At 40.4% G+C, this 23,995-nt stretch overlaps 1 protein-coding gene across 3 annotated transcripts in view; it reads right to left on the bottom strand.

The window, feature by feature from the left end:
* Nucleotides 1-23,995, bottom strand: part of FLNB (filamin B) — a 530,593-nt gene that overhangs the window by 266,352 nt on the left and 240,246 nt on the right. For all 3 annotated transcript variants that reach the window (XM_078661490.1, XM_078661488.1, XM_078661489.1), the window contains exons 9-12: nucleotides 19,948-20,085; nucleotides 16,790-16,916; nucleotides 13,789-13,925; nucleotides 634-827 (exon numbers count right to left, since the gene is read on the bottom strand). In XM_078661490.1, the coding sequence (XP_078517616.1) occupies nucleotides 634-827; nucleotides 13,789-13,925; nucleotides 16,790-16,916; nucleotides 19,948-20,085 (596 nt within the window). The remainder of the gene's footprint in view (nucleotides 1-633; nucleotides 828-13,788; nucleotides 13,926-16,789; nucleotides 16,917-19,947; nucleotides 20,086-23,995) is intronic.

Raw genomic sequence — 23,995 nt, 5'->3', positions numbered from 1 at the left:
GCATAACTAAACCTTTCCCTTGGTGCCATGAGAAGATGTCTGGCACATGTGATGCCTTCTAACACACAGTGAGTAGTTCATGCTAAGCAGGCTTAACAGATGGAGGGTAGGGGCAACTAAAACATTAATTACTCTTAAAATGAATACCCGATTACGATCAATTGTTTAATGTGATAGTCCACAGCATTCTGTGCACGATAAAGCCATTAGAGCATGCCACATTTTGGTTCCAGTGACAAAAAGCATAACCAAAACCAAAGTATATTATTATATGTGCGTGTTATCTTGTTAGGAGGCATGCCTTAAAGATCCAACTATGTGAGTTATAACCCACCCTGAACCCAGTGTGCTTTAAAAATGAACACGACAAACCCCATAGTTGACGCAGTTACCAGTCTGTTGCACAATAAGAAGTAGGAAGACTAGTCATCCTGAATAAAGTTACTTATGTTATGAGATTACTCACTATAGGCAGCAATTTCCAGTAGCACTAGTACCTACAAAATTTGATATTGTAGAACATAATACCAACTTAAATCAGTGTAGAGAAACATGTACTCTCAGCGTTTATACGAGATTTGAAATGTCTTATATCAACAAAACGTATTAAATGATTGCACAGAATAGTCTTGCCTTTTCGGAGTGACAGTCTCTCGACGCCGGGAGGATGAACGCCATGTAAGGGCTGTCTTTGATGTCTTCGTCATCACACATGACATGGACGGCATATTCACCCGGCTCTTTGGGCCAGTAATGCACATTACAAGAGCCATCATTCTGGTCTTCACACTCTATTTTCGCTTGAGAGGGGCCTTCAATCGCAAATCCTAAAAGTAACACAGTTATACGAGCATGTGAAAAAGTGCAGAAAATATTAATATCATTTTTTTCGATCTGTGAAAAAAGGGCATTTTGGGAAGTCACTAATTCACAAAAGAAAGTTGCGCATTTGCAAAAAACGGATATGGCCTTCTTTCTCTCGCTTTCGTATTCTCTCTCTCTTACCCCATTGCATAGAACTATTTAGTAGTTTGAAAAATCATCATTAATCAGATTTGGGGGCACTTAGCACAGTTGACAGAATTACCAACTTGTTGAACAAAATTCAAACAGTGAGCCACGACACCTTGCATCGGCGCCTACAGGCAGACTTTTAAACCAAGTTTAAATCACGCTCTACCCTGAGGCTTTCCAACTCAATTCGTTGTTTTCTCCAGACTGATCTTTATAAATGAGCATAGCGTTTCAATGTTACTCTCTACGGTTTTGGAAACACTTGAAAGGCTGCTGCAAAATGTTATTGACAACATTCATTCTGGGTAAGGAAAAAAGCATTACGTGAATAATACATCTGTACATTCTATTGTGTGCATCCAACAATGGTGTGAGTGTACGTTTTCATATCTATTGCATTGGATGTGTTTTGAGGTCCATAAAGCTTCAAATGTGAAATGTGCCCTCAAATTTAAAGCTCAAATTTCCTGATTACAATGTACTGAAATGCGCCCCAAGCCAACCTTTGGAAATTTGCTTTCTAACCGATCATTTAGCATATCATATAGCGGGAAAACACGGAGGCCATATGTAATTAGAGCGGTGCAGAGTTTACATACCCAGCCGTAACTTGGTCACTGTTGGTCACTCACTAGAGCCTGACACATGTGTTGTCACACGAGCCCGACTCTAAGAGAGAGACCTGTCAAGGGTTGGCCAATAAATCTTCTCAGGTTCGTCATTGGAGCAGCGCTTTTGGGCTACCAGATTGACAACCCTGCAAGTGACTGAGACGAGGCCCCGGCACGCAGTCAAGGACTACGCGCCGGCAAGCTCGGGGTCACAATAGTGAGGATGAGTCCTGCACAGGCAGGGCCGGTGGGCCCAGCCAGCTTGCAGGCAATCTGCAATCATGATCTTCCTTCAGCAGTGCAATCAAGTGCTCCTCACACTGGCTGAGTGATTTCCAGGCAGGGGTCGCAAGAAAGGTGACAGGGGTTGCAACGTTTGGCTTAGGGGTCGCAACCGTTTGGCTTAGGGGTCGCAGTTGCGACCCCTGGTGACACCTAATTGTCGTCCATGGCCACCAATAGTTGGGTTCTACAGTAAGGCAATAATGGAATGGTGGACTTAGCAGAACTGTACAGCTCACAACAATTTGGGCTAGGGATGCCTGGCACTATAAGATGTCACGCTTAGAGCTCTTAGAACATAGGACTTCGTCTACTTAAAAATGTATTATGTTACACTGTGACTATGATTGTCACAGTGAAGCTGGAATTCAACCAACCCCGCCACCTCCCCCCCCCCTACCTGCCTCCCTCCTTCACATATAAAACTAGTATGTATCCGTCGGGTGGCAGGACAAACATATTTGGATTGCGCTGGCCGAAGTGTTTGAAGCTGCTAGGTGATCATCTTCAGGCACTAAAGGCTAGTCATTGCCATGAGCAAAGGTTTGTTATTGACAACAGTGGAATGATTCCCTTTCTTCCACAGCAAGCAGCAGCTACACCGGCCCTGCATGTGAATACATGAGATGTACACCATCATTTTAATGTGTTCTTTTCTGTTCCATTGTGTCTTTCACTAAATGAATAAATGTCATGTTTAACCACTCAACATTGTCAATAATGTAATAAACAAGGCAGGATTTGGAACATAAACACTCTACACACACATCCTTTCAGACTAAGCCGCTCACTCCCTAGACTTTGGTGTCTATTCAAGTCAATACATGAATAGATTCATACTGCAGCCCTGGCCTAGAACAAACATGACACATGCCTGCAGTGTAGTCATATCTACAGAAACACAAAAGCAGACATAAAAGACATGATAATATCAATGCCTAAAGACTCACTAAGTTTATTCAAACATCTGTGCAGATGATGAAACATCACACTATCTCATTGTGAAGCATTTTTTCCTGAGGCGGAGTGTGTCATTCTTGTGGCACAAAACTGCTTACAGAGGGTAAAAAATGTAAGTAATAAGCATATTCTATTCTATGTGATCTTCGGGAAATAAAAGCATTTCTCATGTGCAGTATCTCGAACACCTATTCAGAAGCGCCTCCTGAGACATCTTCCACATTATGCCCAGAAACAAAACTGGACCACAGCCATTTGAGAAAAGATGATGTTAAAGTATCTTTACTATACACCACAGGTTCTAGGGTCAGGTAAAGAAAGTGACGCACTGTGTTACCCTCTAAAGCATCGTAGGAGATATTGAGAGTTCAACTCACGCATAGATTCTTGTGGCATGTTTCATCTTGGGTGAACTCCCCACATCAAGGTGGGTTGATACCAGCTTGGTGGGCTCCACGGACTGCCGGGAGGTATAGATACATTTTTTGGGATAAAAGCAGGGATCCAGATAACTTACTAAAGATATCTTAGTGTGTACCCACATGACTCTTAATAAAGAGGTACCTTAGCTATGATTAAAAGCATGGATGGATGAAACATTGTATTTCATTAAGCATCAACGTGCAATGCTTGTAATCATATCTACGGTTCCCATTTATTAAAGGAGAAGCCTCTTGGGTATATCCCATGATATTTTTAGTAAGATATCTGTATCCCTGCTTTTATCCTGAAACATTTATCTAAAGCTCCTGGCAATCGGTTGAGTGGTACAAAAGGGGGTGGTGATGGACGGAGCATCCAAACCAATCAAACACTCACACCCAGTCAACAGATCTGGGTTTAATTCATCACCGTTCTTTATCCCACTCTGCAACCCCAGTTCAGACGTGGCCATGTGCAAATCAGTCTGAACCTGTCCCTCATGGGAACAGTCCAGCCCGAACTGCCAAGCCAATCGGTTGAGTCCACCAGAGTGGTATCTAACTACCTTGGTTTGGAGAGTTCACCAATGACGAAGCACGCCACAAGAATTGGTCAGTGAGGTGAACACTCCATATAACCTTGGATACCTACAAGGCTTTGGAGGGTGACAGTGCGTAACTCTATTTACAAGACACTAGCACGTGTGGTGTATAGTAAGTGTTTCAAGGGAGGATATGCAAGGGTCTCTTGCTCTCTCTCTCTCTATCTCTGGGTGCATACAAGATATTAGAGTTTGAACAGCATGTCCTTACCACTTATGCAAGTCTATAATTCGCTTTATCAAATGAATAACCCAGGCCTTGCACCCAGATCTAATCAGCTGTCGTCGTGTAATGATGTACGTGGGGCTGAGTGGTGATGAAGAGTAGGATTTGGAAACCGAAGAAGAATTAAAGCTCCTGATGTAATTGAGTGTCTTTCCTGTAGGTATGTGTAACCCTCTTCCAGTCCCAACCCTTGGCAGCACATAACCAAGCAGAAAATGTTGGCACCGGTCTAGGCCAAGCCATGACTCAGAAGAACAGGCCTACTACTGCCTAAGTAAATTAAATGCCTTCTTCCAAACCTGCATCTAAGGAGTGGTGTTAATAGAATACTTAACACAGTGGCCTGTATGCCCATAATACATATGTAAATAGTAAGAGGCACCTTTGTAAAGGAATGAAGTTTACCTTACTCATATATTAACATAAGGCAAGTTAATTTTTAAATAGTGGTCTTGGTTATTTTCTAGACAGTGTCATTTCCTCCAAAAAGTCAAGCGAAAGGAGCCTATATAAAGAACTGATTGGTGTAGCCAAGGGAGGACTTCAGAATAGTTTTCATAATATGTCTCAAACTTAGATTGTCCATCCGTTACTTGTCTGAAGCAGCATGGGCTGCAGTACACATATCCCAAATCAGGATACCGCTTTCCCCAGTGAAGCTATCCCCTTCAACACACTTCAGCCTCGATTACAAGGGCTGTGGTCAATTGCAACAACTGTGAAAAACAGCTGTTTGCACAGGAGTTGCAATTACAAGTGGTAATTATAAGTGGTCGGAGATTTGCCCATTCCTCTGAGTTTTCCCAAGGTAAATAATGGCAAGACAAACCTGCTGATATTTACCAGGTGAAAAGACCAATAAATACTGGGACATGTGGGTCTTGATGTGGAAATCACATAAATAGGTACGTTAATCAGGGAAAACTCAATAGGGGGGGCATTTCTTGTATCTGTTACATTCCAAACTCCAGGGTATCACCATTTAATGGGTAAAATAAATACCACCTGTCCAACCACCCAACCCATAATCAGGGTTTAAGCTGGTATCGCAACAGAAACTCTAGAGTTTGATTGATGGACATCATTAACCACTGAAAGTTCAGATAAATGATCATCCCTAAAATTAGTGATATAGCCCTGAAAAAAGAATAAGTGCCCTCTTACTGACCCTTTCACACTTCAGTCTAGGGCTAGGTAGCTGCTTTAATCAGAAAACAGATTTGTCTCCTCTATGTACGACTTTGCGTGGTTTAACAGATGCAACGGGTTTCCTAGGGTTATTATAGCTCTGCTGAGACGCGCAATATTAATCCTTTTGCTCATAGTTTCAGGTTGAGGAAAACATGACTTTGTACCCCAGACACTTCATTTCCCTCTTCGTGGCTGTAATTTCACTCCTAGGGCCATGTAATGAAGTACAAAGCTGGGAAGGCCCTGCAGAGGAGTGCGCTGCTTCCTGGGCCCTCACCCACCTCTCAGACACAGAAGTCTGTCTATTATGTCTATGAAGCAGGAGGCCCCATCACACCAATAATAGGCAGACTAACATGTCAGTGATTAGGGTGTGGTGCAATACTGCACTGTCTTGAGCTGGCTTGCATTTTCCCACAATAATTCTAAAAACACAAATGCAATGCTCTTTAGAAGTGTGGCTCACTGGTTAGAGGAGGCAGACCTGGAAGCAGAGGTCAGCCCGGGACCAGGGTTCAATTCCCGGCTCGGCGGGGTCTTTTTTTTTTGATTTCAAGAAGATTTTATTGAGATAGATAATGATCCAAATAGTAAAAATCAAGTACAATAGAGGTGATACAATCTGACAAAAGCAAAAAAGATAAGCTTATACATTACTCAAGAAGTAAGTAGAATAGATGTAAATAAAATTGAAAAAGACAATCAATGCGAAGTTGAGAATATGAACCAATATAGGCTGTCAGTAATCAAAAGCAAAACGTATCACTCTCTAAATTGAGGATGGGAACAAGGAAGGAAGTAGAAGAAAAGAAAGAAAAAAGGAAAGAAGAGAGAAAAACACAGCAAAAAGAAAGAACGGGACAAGAAGACAGGAAAGGTGGAAGAAGAGAAAAAAGAAGGAATCCCACATGAGCGACCCAATGTAACGCAAAGAACAAACAACAATTAGACAGACGAGTCAACAGGGAATTGAGGTATGAGCCCTTTCGAGGAGAGTTCCATATAATCATCCAGGGCTCTCCAAACTCCTATAGAGATGGAAGGCGACAAGTGAGCTAGATCTACTGAGGTGTGGGCACTGCGTAAGAAGGATACCCACGCCCACCACGTATGATAAGAGACAGACGAAAAGGATTTCCATTCCATAAGAATGATTTTAACCGCTATAGTTAAGAGAAGATCTAACAATTGTAGGTCTAACTGGTCTAAAGGAAGAGGAGTAGGAGCAGCCAAGGGGCCTAGTAAAACGAAAGGAAAGGAAAGCTGGAGTTCAATATTAAAAATAAGGGATAAATGTTGCTGGATAAGGTCCCAGAAAGGTTTTAGTAAGGAGCAATGATAAAACATATGTGGAAAATCCCCAGCCACCAAGCCGCAACTCCAGCAGAGGTCGTCATCTTTAAGATGGAGCGAATGAAGACGCGCAGGCGTCCAATGGAGGAGATTGATCGAGAAAAATTTAGATTGCATTAGGGAAGGAGCTATTTTATTACGAAGGGCCAATTTACCAATGGATTGCCAAGCTTCGGATGAAATATGATCTGTGATGTTATGATCAAAATGGCGCGACCATTTTTGTTGTGCCACCGTCTGATCAGGAAGCGAAGTGGAAGATAAAAACTTATACATTTTGGAAGCAACATGACCAGCTTTGAGCCAAATGTGGAAAAGCGAGATGGTGGAGGAGGAGGAGTGAAGACGAGTTTTAGAAACAGCAACCTTGATTTTAAGAAAGGTATAGAAATCAAAATTCGTTAAGGAGTGTACATGTGCCAAGGTAGAGAAAGGTAATGGATCTCCAGAATCACTATATAAGTGTTGGACAAGAGAGATTCCCTTAGCAGCCCAGTAAGACATGAGGGCGGGAGAAATATCAATCTTGATTTTGGAGTTCCTCCAGATAGAAGACCACCTAGTGTTATGCAAAGGAGTTGCCATTTTCCTATCTAATTTCTTAATCGCAGTAATTGTATCAATAATGATAGAGCGGGAAAACAGAATATGCAAAGTGGATGTAGTACAAAAAGAGGCAAGTGGTAAAGGTGATGCCAATGCTTGTTCTATGAGAATCCAAGAGGGGGTATGACAAGTTGGAGGAGAGAACCAAAAAGCACCTTGAGATGCCAAGAAAGCAGTTTGGTATTTCTCCCAGTCCGGAAAGTTACAACCACCCATATCACAAGGTCGACGTAAATATTTATATGCTAATCGAGCTCGTTTACCATTCCATAAAAACTTAGAAGTGAGAGCATCAATTTCTCGAAAGAAGGAGGCAGACAGTTTAAGCGGTAACATGGATGAGACGAAATTAATAATCGGCGTGATCATCATTTTAAGGGTTTGTAAACGACCCCACCATGAAATATGTTTTGGAGACCATGTATCCAGAAGACAACGTACTTTGGCAATAGTTTGAGATTCATTATATGTAACGGTGTCATGTAGAGTAGAACAGAAATAAATACCCAGATATTTGAGATGCGTAGATTGCCATTTAAAACCAGCCGAGCCCATATGCGCAGGAAAGCAATAGGCATTTAGAGGGAACAACTCCGTCTTATCTTTATTTAAAGTATACCCCGATACCGTTGAAAACAAGGAGATGGTGTCCGAAATAGCAGGGATGGCCAAGGCGATATCATCTGAAAAGATAAGAACATCGTCAGCGTATGCGGCAGTTTTAAGACAGTGAGAACCAAAAGAAAACCCTTTAATATTAGGATGTAGATCAATCAGCCGAAGAAGAGGATCAATAGACAATAAGAATAAGAGTGGGGATAGGGGACAGCCCTGTCTTGTGCCCTGGCAAAGATTAAAAAATGAAGACGTAGCACCATTGACTCTAATGTTAGCTTTGGGTTGGGAATATAAAGACATGACCATATTAATGAAAGAATCTCCAAGGTTATGTGCACATAGGACAGCTCGAAGGAATGGCCACGAGACCTTATCGAAGGCCTTTTCTGCATCAAGGGCCAAGGCAGCGGCCGGAAGCTGGGACCGTTTGGCAGCACCGATAATATGACAGAAGGTGCGGATATTGTCCCTCGCCAGACGACCCTTAACAAAACCAGTTTGGGAGGGATGTACAAGGTGGGGAATAAAGGATTCTAAACGCTTAGCCAGGATTTTAGCAAAAATCTTTGCTTCCATGTTTAGAAGCGAAATAGGCCGAAAGTTTTTAGGATCTGAGTGGTCCTTCCCGTCTTTCGGGATCACAACTATGGTGGCTTCAGCAGCCGTACCAGAAACAGAGCCTTCCTGAACAAAAGAATTAAAGACAGATTGTAACCTAGGGACTAGCAACGGAAGAAAGGTTTTATAGAATAATATTGGATACCCATCCGGGCCAGGGGCTTTCCCAGACCGGGTGGCCTTGATCGCAGCGATAATTTCCTCTGGAGAAATAGGTTCGTTCAGAATGGAGTGATCTTCCTCAGAGACTGACTGAATCGGAATCGATTTTAAAAAATCTTGACACTTATCAAAAGAGGATTGGTTAGATGGGGTATATAGTTTGTTATAAAAATCACGAAAAACTTCAAGAATCTCCTCCGTCTGAAACTTTTTAGAGCCATTGTGGTCTGTAATGGAAGAAATTTGCGAGGACTTAAAAGAGAAATCTTGAAATTTTAGGGTAGCAGCCAAAAGTTTCCCAGCCCGGTTCTTTAAAAGTAACTTCTTGGACTTTTGTGCTTGGACACCAATATGAGCCCTTTTAGTAACAATTGTATTATATTTGTATTTTAGGAGCTTAATTTGCTGTAGACTAATCGGATCTTTGGTGTGTCGAAAGGAAGCTTCTAGAGTTTTGATTTTAGATGATAAGTCAGTAAGCTCTTTTTTAATAGCCGAATTATGTTTGGACATACATTTAATGACTTGACCCCTAAAAGTACATTTAAAAGAATCCCAAAGAGTTATTGGGGAAGAAACAGAGTCTTCGTTCTCACGGAAAAAAGTATCTATATCCGTAGAAAATTCCGCAACTTGAGAGGAGTCATGTAACACTTCAGTATTTAAACGCCATGAACGACTACGTGGTTTAGGAGTAAAGGAAGATAGCGTAAAAGTGACCGCGGCATGATCAGAGATGACAATGGGGTGTATAAGCGGAGAAGAAGAAGAGGAGACAAGAGAAGAATGAACTAGGAGATAATCAATACGAGAAAAGGAGGAATGCGGCGAGGAAAAGAAAGAGAAATCACTACCAGTGGGATTGTGAAGACGCCAGATATCGTGAAGATGGGAAATGGAACACATGTTAAGCATATGTTTGTGTGCTTTAGGAGGACGAAATTGGAATGCAGAATTCCTGTCTAAAAGAGGGTCCATTGGTAAATTAAAATCGCCACCAACAATGAGATTTCCAGCATGTGGGGTATCTTGCAAAATTTTAGTAATGGACTTCCAAAACGCTGGATCATCAACATTCGGAGCGTAAATATTCATAACATATAAGTCATGCTGTCCATCCGACAGTTTAGATAAGAGCCAACGACCGTCAGAATCATGCTCAGAAGAGAGAATTGATAGACCAGAATTCCTTGAGATTAACGTAACAACTCCATTCCGTTTGCCAGAGGCATCAGAACATGAAACATCCGACACCCATTCTTTCTTTAAAAACAGCGCTTCTCTGCTAGTGATCTTGGATTCTTGAAAAAGAACTAAATCTGTAGAGAGGGACTTACAGTAATCCAAGATTTTAGACCTTTTGACCGGGTGATTCAGACCCTTAACATTAAGGGATAACACATTTAAACCTGGCATTCAAAAATGGAGGGATCAAAAGAAGACACCACTGATAACAGAGAAAGAACGACTGTGAAAAAAATAAATAAGGGACCAACTTTGCATCAAAAGAAAATCTGTGGGAGCATCCATGTGGGAGAACCATGAGAAGAAAAAGAAAAGAAGAGAGGAAAATAGAATAGAAAGGAGAGAGAGAAGAGGCAGGAGGGGAGGTCTAAAAAAGACCCATAACATGCAAGGGAGAACGTGGAAGAGGCGAGTAAGGGACCCGTATTAGGAGCAAAAGTGGGTAAAAAAAAGAGATTAGCCCAATATTAAAATACCACGAGTGATAAAGGAAAAGCAAGAAGCAAATAACACCGGAAAACATTATTATAATGCAATTCCTAAACTTGATAAAGAAGAGAGTACATCAATGCAGGATGGATTAACAATATCTATTGAGAATAATATCTATACTAAGCAACAATAGTACCAAAACTAATAACAGTGTAAGTATGTGCGAAAAAACTAATCAGCATATAGCATTAAAAGAATACAATACCTATTGTAAAAGGTTGCAACAAAGTTAAAGAATAACGTATATCAACAATTGATTAGACTATGAAGTTAACTAACAGAAGTAATAAAAAGAGGAGCGTGAGAGAATAGAAAAAGAAAATTGTAGATAAAACAGAGGGATAGAGAAGAAGGAAGAGAACGAGTATAGTAAATAGGAGAGCAAATAAAGAAGAGAATTGAACAGCACCTATAATATAAGAACATCCGAACAGGAAATATATGTGAGTACAAAATGCTAGTGAAATAAGTAAGAATACGTTATTTAAATACGAAAAATCTTAAACAGTAGATAAATGTAAGGCAGGTAAATTACATATTTAAAACCATAACATTATAAGTGAAAAGAAAATATGACAATATGGAGAAGAACATGAAGCTAAATCCAGAAATAAGAAAACAGAGAGGTAAGAGACCTTGGACAAAAAAAAAACGAAAAAGACACTGAATAAAAGAGGAATGACAATGTTGAAGAAATAATCAGGAGGAATTGAAAAGAAGATGACAGAAAGGAAGTAAGAAGAGAAACAGTGGAAGGATAAGAAAAAGTGTTGATGTAGGATAAACATCATAAACATATAGATAGATTGAATATAAGGAAGAATGAGAAAAACGATATTAACATGGACGAAGGAAGGGCAACGTTAGGACGAACAATGGTAACAGGAAAGACCGAGAAGTAAATTAGCTGTAACAAGAGAGGAGGCAGCTAGCCATAAAAAGATCATGCAGAGAAAAAGAAGAAAACAGTTCAAGTTCCTGAGGCCCCAGGAGGCTGCGAAGTTGCTCTTTGGATTTCCATCTCAATCTCCAACTGGTTATCCAGGAATGTCGCCAAATCCGCCGGTTCATCGAAGATTCTAGAACGGCCTTTGTGTGTAATGCGAAATTTGGAAGGACCAGAAAACGAAAAAGGAATGCCCATTTCCGTGAGGCGTTTTCGAAGGTTCAGGAATCCCTTCCTTCTTATGACTGTGTCTCTGGCAAAGTCCTGTGAAATAGAGATGCGATGACCATCCCAACTGAGTTGCTTAACTTTCCTCATATGAGAGAGAATCAGTTCAGTGTGCTGATGTCGCAAAGGCTTAAAAATGATTGCTCTTGGCTGGGTTGCTGCCTTAGGTCGAAACGTTGGAACACGGTGTGCTCGTTCTATCTCAAAATCTCTATGGAATGATATTTGGAGAGTATCCGGAATCCAATGAGATAAAAAGTCTATCATAGAGGAAGATGATTTCTCTGAATCTTCCGGTAGACCAAAAATACGCAGATTAGATCTACGGTTACGGTCCTCCTGCTCAGTGAGGTCTCTGCGCAATGCCGCCATTGAGCGTTCCAAGTGGTTGAGGGATCTGGATTGCTTGTGCATGCCATCCTCAGCAGAACTGATTCGTGATTCTGTTTCTGATACACGAAGAGAAAGAGCCTTAAAGTCATTCCTGATAGCAGACACTTCCACTTGTAACAAGTCTGTGTTAGTTTTCGTTGACTGCGCAATATCATGTACTTCATTAAGGCGTGATAATATTGCGTCCAATGTGGAAGCAGTGTCTGGCTGAGGCGACTCGGGCGTCGGAGAGACCGACTTAAGCCTTTTCAACGACGTTGCAACATCCTTAGAGTCTTTGTTGGTCGAAGACCGATTCATATTGGCAGTGGTGATGTAGTAATCTGTAAGAATACCACTTGAGGAAGAGAAAAACCACAAAAGTTGCGCAGAGTAACCCACAAATATTAAAAATAGAAAAGCAAGCTCAAAGTGCGCTATGATATTCTAGCAGTGAAAGAATGAGCAGAGCAGGGGGGCACCGTAATGAGTTCGTAACCAAAAATGTCAACACTTCTATGAAAAACGGACTGAGAGAAAAATAGCGTGAAAACAGCTGAAACCCAACCAAGCAGCAAGAAAGTAACATAAAGAAGGCAAAATGTTACCAGTAGTGGGCGTTGTGGACGAAATGCATCAGGCAGACAAGCAACACAGCGAAATTGTATCCGCGGCGGCTCCATTGAAGTAAAATGACAGGAACGTCATGAGCGGGAAAATGGCTGCCGCTCGTGAGGAATGCGAGCGCCTGTGAGGCGAGAGGCAGAAATCATTCAGCCGGAGGTCAAAGCAGCAGGAAAAGAGTGTCATGCCGATCCCCACATGGTCCGCTGATGAGGGTTGCTTTTTCCGTCAAGAAGGGCAGTGATAGACGGAGAAAAACGCTCGACGGGACCAACTCACCCCGGAGCTCAAGCGCAACACGCCATACTGAAGCGGCGCGCAAGCCACGCCCCCCCCGGCTCGGCGGGGTCTTGAGTCCTAAAATGTCCATGGACTCGACAATTCTCACTCCGGTGCCTACTCGATTCACGGGTTCACACTCTGCGACTCTGGGCAATAGCGTGCTTAATCTCCACAACGGCCCCTCGTGGCGGGATGCCTGGCTTTCACCTTGCGGATACCCTGCCGGGGTTATCTCACAGGGGAATACCACCGCTTGGTGATTTGCACTATATAAATTCCTGTACATTTACAAGGACCTTCTCTATACTGGTGGGGAACTAAAAAGTAAAAGTAAGCACTGCCAGGTGAAGGCCAAGCTTATCGCACAGGCCTCTTGAAAAAAAAGCTTACACTGTCCTGCCACAAGGCACCCACCAAGAAAAAATACAACTAATCATAAAGTTTAGTGTGGAAGGCAAGTATTTACAATTGTCTACATTATTCAGGATTTCCCTGTGTATATTTTCAAACACCCACAGAAAAGCCAATCCAGTTCTTTCTATGGATACCATTTACACATAATACAAACACATAATATAGATGCCCACATGATCGCACCCCAACAGGAGCAATGGTAGGCGACTTGACTGTCCTAAATGACACATCAAAAAGCATGGAACACTTAACACATCACTCCATGCGGGAGCAGGACCAACCACAGAATACTAGCATCCACATTCTTTACACAGGTAAAATCTACCAGTCCAGAAGACACAGCTAATTTTCTACGATGTAGAAAACCAAGGCTTTATAAAACAAAAAACTGTAAATGTAAAAATTGAGGTTGAATAGCAAATTTTATTCTGTACAATACAGGAAACATTCAGAATTAGAAGGTCAATGGAAACAATAAATCCATTTAATTCAGTTTGACATATTATTTAATTAAACTTACCTAGAGCACCAACCTCGGTACCAATCGATTCCACCACAAAGTCAGCAGATTTTCCAACCACGCCTCCATAAAGCCCAGGTCCCCATGCTCGGACCATTTGAGGACCAGCTTCAGGACCCACCACAACTTCAAATGGGCTGATGAAGACAGAATGAACATTTGTGATTTTTTTTTTTTTTTTTACTCTCCGGTCAACCTGGAATGCTACAACACACTGAAACCACCACCTTTCTGCTATCAATGCAGGTAAAATCAAGGTTGAACTGGGCACCAAAATAAAGTGGTCCAATTAGTGTATTAGAAAGCTAAAATAAACTAGGGCCACGTATGCAAATTGAGCTGTTTTTAACTTGTTAAGACGTGTTGTAGGAGCGTTTTGTAAGATGTGGAAGACTGCATGGGTTTGAGCTTTGTTCTATTATCAGGGAAATCAACAGTAAAAACTGGCCAAGCAGACCCTAAAACAGGACCACAACCAGCCATAAAAACGGTCCACACGCCGACTTATTACCAGCCCATTGGGCACTGAGGGAAAAAAGTGTTGAATATTTCCTCTAATGTAATTAAACCTTGATGACTGTGAATGGTCAAGACAATGTGCTGACCAAATTAAAATAATCGGCAAGGGAACTTCACAATTGTCATAAGTAATAGCATAAATAATTTCTGATAACCCCAAACATATATTTGTCCTTTCTCTCTCCTGAAGCCTCTCTAAGATGCTGCACAGGGTATGCTGAACAAAAGAGAAAACTGAGCCTTTATTATTAAATTGATCACTTACCTGTTCTATCTAATCATATGACTGGTTGTCAACAATTCGAGAGGGTGAGAACTTTCCTGATTGATTAAACTCGTTGGTCAATAATCATTTAACTTAGATCAAAACCTACACAATTAAATATCCCCCATATAATATAAGATTCTGTAAAACAGAAGCTACATGCCTGCAAAAATCCCACCTCGTTTCATACTGTATGCTGGGCTTAAGTCCAGGATGCATTGTAATACAAGTGGGGTTAGTGCAGTGCTTGATCAACAGCTCTGCAGGCTGGACTCAACTACGTTCATCTATTTGTCTTCCTAGAAGATGCAGCAACACTAGTAAAATGCAACAGCAGTGCAAGTCTTTTCGGCCGGCCACTATCAAAGCTTCCTGTTGGGAAACAGTTCACTTGAAATTGTAGCAATACATGATGCCATGAGCCCCTTTGCAATCTTTTTCATGAACTCTCATGATTTTGCGAACGTATCTCATGAATGGCCATGCCATTTACAAAATTTCCTTTTTTGCGACTGCATGCTTTTAACTCATTGAAAGTCAGAGGTAAGTCACATCTACAGTAGGGGTAGGCGGAATTTGCGTAGTCGCTCTACGCAAAGCTCCAAGAAACGGTAAAAAATCTCCCCGAGCACGCAGAGTTGCGTGAACACACGGAATTGCTTGTTCCGCCCGTTCGTGATACTTTTTTCCTGTTCGCGAATGCTGTTTGCGGGCTTGGGGGGAAATATCTCACAAACACACATTTTGAAAGCGTGAACAAGCAAAAACTTCTGCAAAGACGCGGATCGCGCAATTTTCTGCAATTCCACGTTCTCTGTGGAAGGCGAAATTACCTAAATTCCACAAATTCCGCAAACGGAACAGAATTTATCGCCCAGGCCTAATCTACATTAGGATTTAGACAGTCACAGAAACTGAGCCATTGTGGGCTCGAAAATGGACCACAGACCATAACTAGTCACAGATGCAATATCTACCATGGCAACAGGGCACTGGCTATTACTGATTCACAAAGGAATTGATGATCTTCGTTCAAACAGGAAGTCAGCAATTACAGACTGGAAAACTAATGTCGGTTTCATTCTACCTATAAGTAAAAGAAGTGAAAATATTTGCATTATGATAGTTAATAAAATTCCACTTTAAAAAAGATTACCAGTAACCCTGCAAATGTGCAGACATTTCTCCCCAGGAGAACACATTTTATTTGCCACGTCCTTTATTGTCACAACTTATTTTTTCTAATAAAATCTATCTAGGCCACACAGACTATACATTTGAGTTCATATTAAAATGGGCTAGTACCGCAAAAAGTGGCCACAAAAGATAGAAGGAAATGTCAAATTCCTTCACTCCTTTTCTTTGTTTGTTCCTCCATGTCTGCTGCCCTACCTACCCACTGCTTTATCAATACATGCGAGCCTATCACCACATGAAATATATTCCATATGGGCGGCAGAATTGAAGGAAATAGTCATTTGGAGAATGACAATGATCTTTTATGAGTCTTATACTTGAAACACGCCTCTAGAGGCAACATTAAAAATAAGCAGTGGCATAGGCAATAGGTCTGGCCGGCATCTTGAGTCCTGATTAAATATTCTATAAAACGTTTTGAGGTGCACAACAGTCCCTCGTGGATTACAATGCAAACAATCCATAGAAGAGGAGCGCTACCCCAAACAGTCAATGGTATGAAGTAAAAGGGTACTAGTCCTGTGGGGTGAAGCCAAAGCCACCTCAGTCTATTTTTAGGAAACAATATGTACACACTGTGTTATACTTCAAAATTCTGATTATTTTGTAGGTAGATGCTCCATTCATGCGATCCAAGTAATGTAAAGTCATTACATAAGTGCAAAAAAAATATATATCGGTATATTGATGTATTCCTCTCCCAATATGGCTCACCAAGCATTTACCAATGTTTACTGTCCTGACAGATGCGCTTTTTAAAAAGGAGTTAAGAAATTAGCTAAATGGTAATTTACCTCTACCCTCTAATTCTCCTCTACGTCCCCAAATCTCACTGACATTGCCATAACAGTGAAAAGAGAAATTAAATGGCAGAAGCGCAGAGAAAGTCACACACCTAGCTAGCATTCATTGTATTTTATTTTGTCTTCTTTATATCACCTCTAGGTTTTACTCAGACGGTCATTCATTTATTGTGTATGCTTTTAAAGCTTTAACCTGGTGCACAGTTTAATCTCTCACCTTTTAGGGATATTCTGTCCACCCCAGGTTATGGTAGCAACGTGCTTTCCGGGGTTGATTGGATAATACTCAAATGCGTATACGCCATCCACCACTTCCTTGGACTTCACAAGTTCATCCAGGCCTTCTGTCAGGAGAACACATCAATGAACATGATCATCCTACACCATTCAGGCTAGAGACGGACCACATAGGCCATGCAACATGTAATCATTTGTGTAAATCCACATGCATGTACTGAAGTGAAACAAAGTGTGTTACATAATGGTATTTTGTATTTAGGTATGTGGAAACATAATTCCATTGTAATTGTATACCCAGTCCAAGAAACACAGCTGGCTTATTTTCCATGTAATGGCAATTATACTGTGGCCCACTAATTAGAGAACTACTTTGGAAACTATGTACATCCCTCAAATTCCCTGCAAAAAATATTAAGGAGACATGTGAAACATCAGGCTCTGCCATGAAAACATGAGCTATTGGATGTTCTCTCAAGCAAAACCAAAAGATGCACAGTAGCTTCTTGCCGCCTGGTCCCATCAATCCTTCCTGTGCTGCTGTTGTGCTGTCTAGTGCTTCAAGACAACTTTGCTGACAAGTTAAGTACAACTTATTTGGAAATTCCCAGTAATACTGTGAATGAGTAATTGAGATAGTGTACCTGCTACATGTTGTATCTTCAGCATTTACTGGTGCAATTGTAGCATCAGCTTTTTGTTAGACTAACAGACAAGGTTTTCGATGGTGCAATATGGTATTTCTACACATCTAGCAGGAGGTAGTAGAGTATTAACTTTAATTAGAAGAAAACTGTCAAATTAATGGTGCCCTTTCATGACACATTTACCACGGATCAATCAATTTCTTAATGAGCATCTCAAAGGCAAGTACAATAGACTGATGCGGGGTGGGGTGGGAGGGGTTTAAAGTTAAACAGTGAGTGGGCAACTGTAGCTCGAGGCCTAGCATAATATGAAGAGGGAGGAAAGACTACACTATCTGCTGCATGTCCACTGCCCTTACCCTTAGCTACCTCACAATCCCTTCACTGACATAGGGGACGTATCAACGATTTTGTCAACCATGGTTGTTGATGATATTGGTTAATTTAAAAATAAAAAGTAGGGGACAATGGGAAAAGTAGGGGATAATGAGAATAATAAGAGTGCTCTAAGGACCCCACATAAAAGACCCTGTGTGTCTGCACTAATACGCTCACCTATCCTTAGAGACCAATGAAGATCATGCAGTATTAGACACTAAATCGATCATGCATAAATATAACTGGTCCTATTATCCAATCGGAGAATTCGTCTTTTTTGCTGACATGATGATAAAACTGAGCATAAGTCCGGAAAATGTTCTAAACATCACCAGAACCCCCACAGGAGCATTATTGGATCATAATACACACATAACCCATTATGTGCGTCTACAGAATTGGTACAAGACGTACCCAAGTTTAGCACTGCTTGCAACAAGTAGTTCCTGCGACAATCATTATTAAGTGAATTATGGGTTTTGAAAAGTTGCTGTGTGTGCATATAAATTTCCAAACATTTTACAAAACTTGCATGTGCAAAGGTTTTATGAATCGGAACGGAATTGAGATCTCCTGAAAACCTTTTCCATACAACATGGGCAAATCTACAGACCAGAGACAGCATATACGCAAGCAGCTAGTATACCCAAGCAGTAGTACACCAGTATGCCTTCCACACCTGGTTTAAAGAACCATTGGATGGAAACATACTTATTCAATTTCAACTAGAATTATGCAATTTTTCAACGGTGAGGTTTTCCCCACAATTATCATTTTGCCCCAATCGCCACATAATCCATCACCTGCTGAATAGGCAGCAAATTAACAAAAGAAATTTGTTGCTGGCTCAAATGGATCAATAGAGACACGTTGCCATGTCCTTCACAAAGGTTGACTTTCCGTTGTGTATTGCTGTATTTCGATGTCAAACTGCTACTGATGAGGTGAAACATTTGCCCAGATAGTTTTATAATCCAATCTCCCGGCACTCAGTTGTAACAATTTAAGTCAGGATTTATTCATAATAGAACTTACCCTGTGCATAGATCTAAGCATTCATCCACAAGCCACAAATTGGGTTCTTACAAAAAAGATATTTTATTAACACGCATGTGAATGTGATAACGATAAACTTTGTTGTATTTCCCCAATGTATAGTCCGATCTGATTGTACTGTTAAATGAGGTGCGCCTCCGTAGCATTACTGCCAGTGAAATTGTATTTGCCCAGACAGTGTTAACATGGGTAAAAATTTCAAAACAATGAGGTAATACGATCGCAATTAAGCAATATCATTTCCATTTTCTTGGTGCATAATTTAGTCTATCCTGCCGCATAATTTGGCCTGCCACATAATTCCAGAAGTTCTGCCATTAAGTCATCTCATCTGCAGCAACACTTTATTTGTTAAATATGATAACATCTTCAACCTCACTCGCTTAATTTCACAAAATCTGCTGTACCAACACAAGATATTAATGACTATAATCACCGCTTTAAATGGTGGTTACAAGGATACTGTCTGATTTAGAGCTACTCAGTACCGTGTGCACAACATTTTACAATAGCTGACCTACAAGGACATAATGTAAACAACAATGCTAAGTCTCCTTGGGATATCAATATGGTATTGTCCCCCATTGTACAAAGAATGGCCTTCTAATGTTAGCAACACGGTATTCTTCTACAACGAGAGACACACAAGGTGGATTTCATTGCGTAAGAGTATGAAATAGTCTAGATTAAATCCACATCACTCTAAGGGCAAACTCAAAATGAATCAAGCTGAATGTGCTTTGTTTTTTGAAGAGCTGTTTGGATTGCATAATGTGTATACTTATTGTGTAAATACTGAACTACTTTGCTCACAATTGTCAACTTCTTAAAATAGGATATTACCAAACTCCTTCACTACTTGTGAGCGTTCCTTATACAAGCATACAATACCACATACTTCTTATCTAAATTTATCTTCGTGCATATCATGAAATTGTGGCATAGATACCCCCGGGCATAAATTGGAAATTCCAAGATTAGATTCTGCCTTTTTATAAGGCTGCTGTCTGGATTGGTAATGAGATAGTGAAAAGGGTACTGCTAGTGAAACACGTACTTGGTCCTTTGACAGAGACATCAAGTTCTCCGCTTCCTGCAGATTTGGTGTCAACTTTGAAATCTGCAACTTCTCTGATCCGGACTCCTTTGGGTTGTAGGCCACGTCCACTGGCACGACATGCATTGGGATTACAAGCTGTAAGAGAATTTTAGACTTTAGTTCTTGCTTACAGTAGGCACAGCCTGGGTGAGTCAATTACCATCGCACTGAACAAATAAATGATTACTTCTTTCAAAACAATCATTCATTTAGTTTTATGACAAGTGCACCTTATTAGTCCACAAAATAGTTTTAAAACAAATTATGTATTTCGAATCATGCTGGACTGGTTTAATACATGGGTGACAACAATTTGCTCAATACATGTTCAGCATGCTCCGCTATGTGTAGTGGTCACCACCACAGCTGTAGATATTGGGACATTATCCAGAGGTGAACACAGCAATGGAGCTTAAACTACCAAGAATGGGAAAGATGTCTGTTGAGTTTCCAATGGTTGCTCCCCAGAGAATATCAACCATTTTAGAATACTGATCTCAAGTGTACCACTGGCATAGTGCCTCAGCTTTATTTGCAAACCACAGAGAAAGATCACCACCTTTTTCAAAATAATTTGAAACTCAAGGCACGTCAAGGAAACATGAGCAATACAACAACAATCATCAGAAAAGAAAGTCCTCTTTGTACTCAATCCCAAGACAGCCTTGTTCATCCATGCACCAATATCAAGGGGCATCCCATATACAGTAGCGTCGACCTCTTTCAAAACACCCAACAGCTCAATCATGACTATAATACAAACTCTTACTGCCATAGTAAGTACAATTCATATTACTAACAACAATTGTCGACAAACAAACCTCCTCCAACAATAAGACCAAGACTGAAATCACTGTTCGTCATCCCAGTTTTGATATAACTGGCTTTTGACAATTTTCATTTTCTTAAACTAAACAGAACCCCACTTGAACAGAATGAGAATTGAAACTATCCATCATTATAATAACAGTGTGATTGGCTTTAGGACACTATATTTGGATAAACAGATGGGCTGAGTGAAGGCATTTAGGAAAGGAAAAAACAAAACTGGAGAAAACAGGAAAATTCATGAAAAAAGCCTGATTGAGATTAATTCATTCAAATTTGTCGCTTTTTGCAATCTGTATACTTCTTAGGAGTTCTCTGTTCACGTATGAGTATTTTACACTTTTACTTGTGATTTTATAATGATATAGATAGGGCCACAGTTCCCAAAATACAAAGCAAAAACCTGGACTGGATGAGTTACTCATGTAGGGATCTGGAAATTTGAGAACTGTGAATCTCTAAGTGCTACCATTTGTGAAGATAAGGGAAAGGATTGCGCAAGGGAAATAATCTGTTTCACATCCCGCCTAATGCATAGTGTAGTCTAATGGTAAACTAGGATTAGAAGTGCCACCTCCAGCTGCACTAGATTATTCTTATGCTCCGCATTCCCAAAGATGCTGAATAGTTTATGCAAGATTTCATTTGTAATTATTGCATTTTATTATTATTATAATGCACATCACTCCAAAAATATCAAAGTAAATGATAGGGAAATAAAGGCAATATGCAGGTGCTAGGCAAGACATGAGGTGATGTCCTCACAATGCCAAAACACTGACAAGCATTTTTTCTTCCTTTGTCTCCTAACACATCCCCAGGGCTTTACCCATATGTGTTGACTGAAGTGAAAATGACAGGTGCTCAGACAAGTACTTGACAAAAGCAAATAAAACAACACTGAATCAAAAGAAGAAGAAAACCGACACCACGGGTGAACGTCTGTGCATAAGGCGCTCAGGCCACCATTTTGAAAGCTGCTAGGATACATTTGGCTAGATTACCTCATCCTTGGTCTTATACCGTCCTGAAGCTGTAATTAAAATACTGCATTCTCCATAAATAGAAAAGGTACTGGGACTAAAATAATTGACACACTATTTCATTTGTTTTCGCCATAGAAATGTCTGAGTCAAACCATCAAAAAAACATTGAATGTAAGCCCCCATGAGAATGGTCAATTAACAGTAGCAAAACATATCAGTGTAATGTTTTAAGGCACTATGAATAGTTTTTGATCACACAACATAAATCCATATTCAGTAAAATTATGTTTCAATTACATAATCCCAAAGAAATCTAAAGTGCTCCAATATGAGCTCAGCCCCCTGCTTTTTCAGAAAAAACACTTTCCGTTATATGGAAGGAATGGAGCACGTGCAAACTTGAACCATTAGAGAACAGCCTTGGCTCAGATGTAAGCGAACGTCCAATCAATTTTTTTTTTTTTTAAAACACTAAATTAGAAACAATTAACAGCGTTTTACACTCTAAATGTAGTTTCATATTATTCAGTGGGAAACACTCTGTGCACACCACAGTGGGGAAACTCACACGGATCAAGATGAGTCCAAACACAACAGGTAGGCTAGACAGAAACAGCAAACAGTGAAGATGACACCCGCATGACACCTCTTACCGACAAAGCACAGCCTGAACAGTCTTTCCTGCTATGTAGCCATTAGCAAGGAGGTCCAACATTCCAGAAATGAAGGCAAACTCAGGAAATATGAGCAGAGGTCTGAAAGCGTAGGAGGAGACAGTGAGAGCATAGGAACAGAATGCGAATTCAGGCATCAGCGTTAGGTGGAAAAGAACCAAAAGACAAATTGAACATTTCTAATTTTCATACGTATTTTGGTTGAAGGACACTTTCTATCAACAAATCTACACTCCACCCACCACATGATGCCCTACCATGATTCTCATTACATAAGACTGAATCTGTTCCAGCCATCACAAAGGCATGGCAACAATCCTGCTTGAGATGAACCTAATAGTTGGTTTTGACAAGTCATGATGTAATACACACACACCCATTGTTCTCTCTTCCCCACCACACCATACCCTCTATGCCTTACCCTGTTGGTCGTTTCCCTATGAGTTTTCTAAAGATAAAATTGTTCTTCTCTAGCCTTAGTTACAGACCACACATCTTTCTCTAGAAGTGCCCCATCTAATTATTTGAGGAACAGGACATTGGTGGAATGTTTCTCAAACAAACAACCCCTTCACCCAAGTGGGTGTGAATAAGCTTTGGCGACAAAGAGATTAAGTTCCTTATATGTATTGTCTAAGTTACTTCGGTGCAATGCATTTTTTTATGTAAATGATCATTCTTCTACATATAAGCTCATCTCCTACTCGTGATCACTCTCTGGCTGGATTGTGACAATTATTGAAAACAAATATTCAACTGGTTAATATGTTGCTTAAAAAAATGCCTGTTGTATGATCCTCCCCAGGGTCAGAAGCAGGAAAGGAACAGCCTCCCTTGAACTGAACAGATCTTTTGTCAAGTTCTTATCCAGGTTTATGGTAGATAGTTAGCATTTCTTTCTTCTACCTTACCTCCATTTCAATCCAATCTCGCCCACAAGCGACACAAGTAGATTCATTTGCTCTATGGCTTTATGTGACGCAGATCAGTAAGACTAAACAGACCACTGGTTTATCTTTCCTTCATTATCCCTGTGTTGTTTACAATTCTGTTTTAATTTTATTGTATGAATTTGTTTTTGCACACATTATGAAAGGAACATTTATTTTTTTGTGTAGGACTTTTTAAAATAGTATTTCTTTTTAATTCTGTGAAATGGTATAATCATTTTCAACTGTGATATTATCAGTGGATACATGGTATGGACCTTTAGTCTACTATCAGAAAAATATATTTGAGAATATATACTTTAGCTAAATGGCTCTTTATACAGCAGTGGTACTTAAGTCTGAATCAATAAAGCGTATGCCATACAAGCCTCTGTATGATTGCTTTAGGAGTGACTGTAGTACATATATGTGGTATTTATACTTCCCAGGGGGAGATTTGATTTTTACTGGTTATGTGCCATTGCATCATCAATCTTTAAAAATCTAAAGTAAACAGAACCAACATCTTTACCCTTTGTTTGGGTTATCGCTGTCACAGCAATCTGACACATGGGACTAGCAGAATAAC

Source organism: Lissotriton helveticus, chromosome 9, assembly GCF_964261635.1.
Source record: "Lissotriton helveticus chromosome 9, aLisHel1.1, whole genome shotgun sequence".
Taxonomy (NCBI): Eukaryota; Metazoa; Chordata; class Amphibia; order Caudata; family Salamandridae; genus Lissotriton; species Lissotriton helveticus.
Note: the sequence above shows the minus strand (reverse complement) of the source record. Positions and strands in the feature narration are given on the sequence as shown.